The 7,699-nt window shown below is 44.6% G+C and overlaps 1 protein-coding gene across 6 annotated transcripts in view; it reads left to right on the top strand.

The window, feature by feature from the left end:
- The first annotated feature begins 3,396 nt into the window (after nt 1–3,396).
- Nucleotides 3,397–7,699, top strand: part of TRNT1 (tRNA nucleotidyl transferase 1) — a 25,966-nt gene continuing 21,663 nt past the window's right edge. Inside the window, exons 1-2 of one of the 6 annotated variants that reach the window (XM_012099613.5) lie at nt 3,397–3,432; nt 4,539–4,686. In XM_012099613.5, the coding sequence (XP_011955003.1) occupies nt 4,539–4,686 (148 nt within the window). In that variant the 5' untranslated portion in view covers nt 3,397–3,432. Of the gene's footprint in view, nt 3,874–4,512; nt 4,687–7,699 lie in introns of all 6 variants that reach the window. The other 5 variants (XM_004018316.6, XM_012099610.5, XM_012099611.4 and 2 more) reach the window with 5 other exon arrangements.

Raw genomic sequence — 7,699 nt, 5'->3', positions numbered from 1 at the left:
TTGCAAATATTTTTTCCCATTCTGAGGGTTGTCGTCTTATTTATGATTTCCTTTGCTTCAACTTTTAGGTTTAATTAGGTCCCATTTTTATTTTCAGTGCTCTACTTGGTGGATCAAAAAAAATGCTGTGATTTAGATCAAAGTGTGTTTTCTCCAAGTTTTATAGTGTTTTATATTTATGTCTTTAATCCATTTTGAATTTATTTTTGTGAGTTTTGCCACCAGAACACATGGTCATAGCAAACACCCTCTTCCAACAACACAAGAGACAACTCTGCACACGGACATCATCAGATAGTCAATACCAAAATCAGATTGATTACATTCTTTGCAGGCAAAGTTGGAGAAGCTCTATACAGTCAGCAAAAACAAGACCTGGAGGTGACTGTGGCTCAGATCATGATCTCTTTACTAAAAGATTCAGGCTTAAATTGAAGAAAGTTGGGAAAACCACTAGAGCATTCAGGTCTGATCTACATCAAATCCCTTATGATTATACATCAGAAGTAAAGTCCAATGCTGTAAAGAACAATATTGCATAGGAACCTGAAATGTTAGGTCCATGAATCAAGGTAAATTGGATGTTGTCAAACAGGAGATGGCAAGAGTGAATGTCAACATTGTAGGAGTCAGTGAACTATAATGCACCGGAACTGGCGAATTTAATTCAGATGATCACTATATACTACTGTGGGCAAGAATCCCTTAGAAGAAATGGAGTAGCCCTCATAGTCAACAGAAGAGTTAAAAATGCAGTACTTGGGTACAATCTCAAAAATGACAGACTGATCTCTGTTCGTTTCCAAGGCAAACCATCCAGTATCACAGTAATCCAAGGCTATGACCCAACCACTAATGCTGAAGAAGCTGAAGTTAAATGCTTCTATGAAGACCTACAAGACCTTAGAGAACTAACACTAACTATTAAAAAGCAGAGACATCACTTTGCCAACAAAGGTCCCTATAGTCAAAGCTATGGTTTTTCCAGTAGTCATGTACAAATGTGAGAGTTGGACCATAAAGAAGGCTGAGGGTCAAAGAATTGATGATTTTGAATTGTGTGCAGGGGAAGACTCTTGAGAATCCCTTGAATATCAGGGATATCAAACCAGTCAATCCTAAAGGAAATCAACCCTGAATATGCATTGGAAGGACTGGTATTGAAGTTGAAGCCCCAATATTTTGGCCACTTGTTGTGAAGAGCCAACTCATTAGAAAAGGCCCTAATACTGGAAAAGATTGAAGGCAGGAGAAGAAGGGAGCAACAGAATTAGATGGTTCGATTGTATCAGCAACTCAATGGACACGAGTTTGAGCAAACTCTGGGAGATAGTGAAGGACAGGGAAACCTGGTGTGCTGCAGTTTATGGGGTCATGAAGAGTTGGATACAACTAAGCAACTGAACAACAGCGTAGTGTTAGATACTGTTCTTATTTCGTTCTTTTATATGGCACTGTCCAGCTTTTCCAGCACCTCTTATTGAAGTCTTTCTTGTCTCTATTGCATATCCTTGCCTCCTTTGTCATATGTGAATTGCCCACAGATTGGTGGGTTTATCTGTGGGCTTTCTATCCTATACCGTTGGTCTATATTTCTTGTTTTATGGTAGCACCATACTTTCTTGATTATTGTGGCTTTGTAGTATACTTGGAAGTTGGGAGCCTGATTCCTCCAGCTCTGTTTTTCTTTCTCAAGATTGCACTGGCTATTTAAGATTCACATGTTCTCCTGAAGAGCTTCTATGGTCTTTTAGTCTACAATAAAGAATGTTAACATATTTAATTTGTTGGGGGTTTTATTTCTGTAAAAGAGCTCAAAGATACTGTTATTTGTATCCCTTGAGTTGGAACCAGGACCCTGTCTGAAGGCTACATTACTGTGTCTTGCCTGCTCCTCACTTGCCTCTGCATCCCCTCCCTTACCTGACTGACAATGTTTGAAAGGTTTCTGTGCCCAGGAGCCCCTCAGGGTCCAGCTGTTTCACTTATTCTGCAACTAGAGAGATGATACAGTTTTTCTTTATCAGCCTATAATATGGTAAGTAACAGTAATTGTTTTTGAAATATTGAATCCACCTTGCATTCTTGAATAAACCCAACATTATCCAACTTGATGGATTCAATTTGCTAATACTACATTAGAGATGTTTGTTTTCATGTTCATATGGATATCAATCTGTAACTTTTTGGGGGGTAGTATCTATTTGAAGTTTGTTATCAGTGTATGCTGGCCTCAAATGAAAGGAAGACCATTCCCTCTATTTGCTGAGCAAAAACTGTGCAAATTTGGTGTCCTTTCTTCCTTAAGTGGTTGATAAATTTGACCGCTGAAACCATCTGTGTCTGGAATTATCTTTGTTAGAAGTTTGTTGAACTAAACTCCGTTTCTTTAATAGCAAATGTATGGATGGGAGAGTTGGACTGTGAAGAAAGCCAAGCGCTGAAGAATTGATGCTTTTGAAATGTGGTGTTGGAGAAGACTCTTGAGAGTCCTTTGGACTGCAAGGAGATCCAACCAGTCCATTCTGAAGGAGATCAGCCCTGGGTGTTCTTTGGAAGGAATGATGCTAAAGCTGAAACTCCAGTACTTTGGCCACCTTCATGTGAAGAGTTGACTCACTGGAAAAGACTCTGATGCTGGGAGGGATTGGGGGCAGGAGGAAAAGGGGACGACAGAGGATGAGATGGCTGGATGGCATCACCAACTAGATGGACGTGAGTTTGAGTGAACTCCGGGAGATGGTGGACAGGGAGGCCTGGCGTGCTGAAATTCATAGTGTCGCAAGGAGTTGGACATGACTGAGCAACTGAACTGAACTGATTCAGATGTTAAAGTGTCATCCAAGGTCAATTTTAGTACGTTGTATTTTTTCAAAGGATTTGTCTATTTCAGCTACAATATCAAATTGTTTGCCACACCAATTAGGGTATAGAATAGTAACGTGAGTCAAGTGCCAACCAGAGAGCAGGCAAGAATAACAAACAGTTACTGAGCCCTTCCCCTTTACTAGAGGGTAACATGACATTTAAGCCTGGCAATTCCCTGAGATAGGTTCTGTTGATAGTCTCATTTTACAAAAGAAGTCGGTGTCACTTGTCCAGAGTCACACAGGTATGCAGTACAGATGGATGTCTAACAACCCCAGGGCCAGAGAAAGGTGCGGTGAGGTATAATTAAAATAAATGTACAGCCCCTGGTCCCTCGGGTCCCCCCAGGAGCAAAGCCTGGCTGTGCAGGACTGGGAAAACTGAGGAACCTTGCTGAAGGTAGGGTCGCTGCCGGCAGCGAAGTAGGAGAGACACGGAGAGCCTGGTAAAGTACCTCCCACTCCCTTCTGCGACTTCCCATTTGCGGTCAAATGGCGCGCATTGGTGACGTCACGGCGCCTGCCGCCCGGAAGTGTACGCGAGGGCGACGGAGCCGTGGGGACGGTGAGAAGGCGTGCGGGGACGTGCGGGTGCGCGCTGCTGGGGGTCGAGGAGCCGCGATGGCAGGACTCTGGGGCTGTCCCACGGGCTTGGTCTTGGGGAAGGCGGGTGCGGGGGCGGTGAGAGGCCTCTTCCGCCCTCGGGAATAGAGCCCACTGTCTAGGTCGTGGGACCGCGTTTCTGCTACATCTGACTGACTGCGGGCTGATTCATCGGGCTTCCCCTGGGCGCTTTCCCTTCCTTGCGGCCGGGCCTCTGGCCTCCCTTGTAGGTCCAGCACCTGTTGGGAAGGGACAGGACACGCCGTTTCAGGGCCTGGGTTCCCGCCTGGTTTTCTGGGTAGAAGCGTGGAAGGAAGTGTGGTGGTTTTCCTCCCCAGTCCTTTGGATAACGACAACTCGCCCCCTGGTGGGAAACGCCGCTCTGTGAAACCTGCTTTTCCAAGTAAAGAAATGGTTCTTCTCTGGGGTTTCTGTTGGTTTCTCTTTGCGATCTGTTGCTGCCTCCCAGAGGCCCACCCTACATGGAAAACTGAGCGTGATGATGATGGACGACAGATGGCAGGGTGTGAATGGGTGGGATTCAGGAGACTTGATGGGATAGGCGGATGGTGAATGAGGAAGAAGCGGGCAGCAAGAACAGATGATAGGAAAACATCTTGTTTTACAGTGCATAGGACATATCCCGGGGTCATGAGTCTCAGGTGTGTGTGAGCAAGTATGCTGATGTACACATGACTGAATTGTTCTGGAGAAGAGCAAGTGTCCCTGCAAGTGTTTGAGTTACATTTTCTGAAACCACTGTTCGTGGCAGCCTTGTACCCCTCAGGCTTCAACTGAGACCGGTCTCCCAGGAGAGCATCCGACAGTAGAATGCGGTGTTAACAGTAGCAAGTGCCTCAGGAGGGCAAAACCGGGTTAACTGCAGGGGTAGACCCAGATGTAATTCTCCCTCACGTTGTCAGTGTTTTCCGTTTTTCACGGGATCAGGAAACGACTGTGTCTCTGTTGATAAAATCACTGCGCATCCCCTCATTGTCCTGCGCTTGTAAATTTCATCGTGGTGTGCATGCTTGTCTTGTAGATGCGAGGTGGTGACTTTCTCCCCAGATGCTGAGGTGCCTGGATCCCTGGCGCAGGCAGTTACTGAGCTGCAGCTGGAGTAGGCTGTGCCTTCTGAAGCACTCTGTGTTTACAATGAAGTTGCAGTCTCCAGAATTCCAGTCACTTTTCACAGAAGGATTGAAGAGTCTGACAGGTGAGAAGTCGGGTGCCTCTTCTTGCTTTGGAAGCTTGTATAAATAGAGAGGCAGAGAGGTAATGTTTCAAGCCAACATTCAGTTTTTTTGTGAATGTAGAGCTAATGAAAGCAGGGTTTATTATGAATAATCTAAAACTATAGCCAAGTCATGAGAAGAGGCAAATAATGATTGCAGTAAAAAGCATGGCTTTTTTGTGTTACCCACATATCCTTTATATGCATCACAGAATTGGGCTTACTGACTTAAGGATTAGATACTTTTCCTCTTGTTGTATTGTTGAGGAAGCAGAGGCTTAGGAATGTGAAATTCCTTGGCACCATTTTTATAACTAATAACTGAAGAGCTTGGATTTGAACTTTTGCAGTCTGATTTGAGAACGCAGCTTGTCACCACTAAGCTATATTTCTGGCCCAGGTATTAGTGCTTTCCAAGAGAACCAGAGGCAGAAGTAAGTGGGAGTCATCTCCATTTGTGCATATATAAACCTTATCTGGAAGGGACACAGGAAATGGCTTTAGCTAAGTGCCTGGTCACAGGAGCTTCATGTTGTTTGCCGAAGTTCTCAACTTGGTATCAGCTGTCGCTGTTACAGTGCACGCAGCTACATTGCAGACTTCATGATCTCTTAGTCATGTCTTTATAAATGCAATGTTATTGTTCAGTGGCTCAGTCGCGTCCAGCTCTCTGGGACCCTCTGAACTGCAGTATGCCAGACTTCCCTGTCCTTCACTATCTCCTGGAGTCTGCCCAAACTCATGTCCGTTGAGTCAATGATGCCATCCAACCATCTCACCCTCTGTCATCCCCTTCTCCTGCCCACAGTCTTTCCAAGCATCAGGGTCTTTTCCAGTGAGTCGACTCTTCACATCAGGTGGCCAGACTATTGGAGCTTCGGTTTCAGCATCAGTCCTTCCAGTGAATATTCAGGGTTGATTTCCGTTAGCGTTGACTGGTTTCATCTCCTTGTTGTCCCAGGGACTCTCAAGAGTCTTCTCCAGCACCACAGTTCAGAGGCATCAATTCTTAGGTACTCTGCCTTCTTTATGGTCCAACTCTCACATCCATACATGACTACTGGGAAAACCAAAGCTTTAACTAGATGGACCTCTGTCATCAAAGTGATGTCTCTGCTTTTTAATACACTGTTTAGGTTTGTCATAGCTTTTCTTCCAGGGAGCAGGCATCTTAATTTCATGGCTAGAGTCATCGTCCTCAGTAATTTGGGAAGTATATTGAGGTGTATATATGTAGAAACATGACCTTACATGTTGGTCTGTCCTTCAGATTCACCTGGGGAGCTTTTATAGCTTACAAATGCTAGGGTCCGACTCTTGCCCTACTGACTGGAATCTCTGGGGAGTATGGGCATTTATAAATTTCTGTGAAAACTACTCCCTTAATTCTGATGCCCAGAAGGTGAAGGGACCGTTGCTTTAAAGTGACTGTCCTTTTAGTAGCTGACTTTTAATACCTGTCTGGCTGCACCAGTCTCGGCTGTGGCGTGTGGGATCTTCATTGCAGCACACAGACTCCCGAGTTTCGGCGCACGGGCTCAGTAGTTCTGGGACACGGGCTTAGTTGCTCTGACATGTGGGATCTTAGTTTTTCACCTGGGGACTGTACCCTTGTCTGCTGCATTGCAGGGTGGATTCTTAATCACTTGACCACAGGGGATGTCCCTGTATTACCTGATTGACAAAGCTACTTTCCTGTTCTTGAAATAAGGTGATTTTTAGGTATTTGTTAGAAATAAATGGTCCAGAACTACTTGAGTTTTTTATAGACCATAGTTTCATATGGTCTTGAAGTGGGGGGCCTAAAGTAGATACTTCACTCTGAATTAGAGTGAAAAAGAGAAATGGTGAAATTAATTTTAATAACTTTTTAGTACATCTCATTTAATTCAGCACATCTAAGATACTGTCATTTTAAAGTCCTATTTGTGTATAAATTATGAGTGACATATGTCCCACTCTTGCTTATAATCTTTGATATCTGGTGTTTAGTATAGACCATCTTAATTCAGACTCACCACATTTCAAGTGCTCAGGAACCACATGTGGCTACTGTGTGTACAGCTCATATCTGTAGGTTCCGACTTAAACTGAATGTGAGTTTGTTCTTCTTTATATGTCTCTCCCAGCTCCCACTCTTACCATCTTCACTGTAAGAGGTTTCTTGGAAGATAGCCAAATGACTGGATGTAGCAAATTTATTTATTTTGGCTGTGCTGGGTCTTCACTGCTGTGCCTTTTTTTTTTTTTTCCGCCTAGTTGCGGCAAGTAGGGGCTTCTCACTGCAGGTGCTTCTCTTGTTGCAGGGCATGGGCTGTGTGGCACGAAGCCTTCAGTCCTTGTGGTGTGTGAGCTCAGCAGCTAATGGCTCCTGGGCTCTGGAGCACAGGCTCTCTAGTTGTGGCACATGGCCGTAGTCGCTCCATAGCATGTAGGATCTTCCCGGACCAGGGACGGCACCCACGCCTCCTGCATTGGCAGGTGGAATCTTTACTACTGAGCTATCAAGGAAGCCCCTTCTGTGTTTTTCTTTTGGAAACAAGACCGAGGATATTGATTACTGTAGGTCGTTGAACAGTTTTTTACCAGTTGCATTTGGCTTCCTAACCCTGACTTCAGGAGCCGAATGTGCTTTACCTTGAGGTGATGTCCCAGGAAGTGAGAAACGGAAGAGTGCGGTAGAGAGAGGCAGGATTTGGCCCATGGCCTTGGCCTTGAAACACCAACCCAGGTTTTCTCGGTTATAGTGGAAGTGGCAAGGATGTAATCTTTTAATGCAACGCCCAACAGTTAGAATGTCAAATAGTTACTTCTATATGATCTCTGCTAGTTTCTACAGACTTGAATGTCTTGCTAAAATACAGTGTTCTGTGTGAGAACCATGCACAAAAGCAACAAAGGAAAAAAAAGGCGGCTGTTGTACGGTGCTGCTGCGCAGCTCAATACTGTACCAGTTAAATCATGATGGCTGTTTTGCCAAATGTAAAATTAGTTT

This window comes from Ovis aries, chromosome 19, assembly GCF_016772045.2.
Source record: "Ovis aries strain OAR_USU_Benz2616 breed Rambouillet chromosome 19, ARS-UI_Ramb_v3.0, whole genome shotgun sequence".
Taxonomy (NCBI): Eukaryota; Metazoa; Chordata; class Mammalia; order Artiodactyla; family Bovidae; genus Ovis; species Ovis aries.
This window is presented reverse-complemented; position numbering and strand designations above follow the sequence as displayed.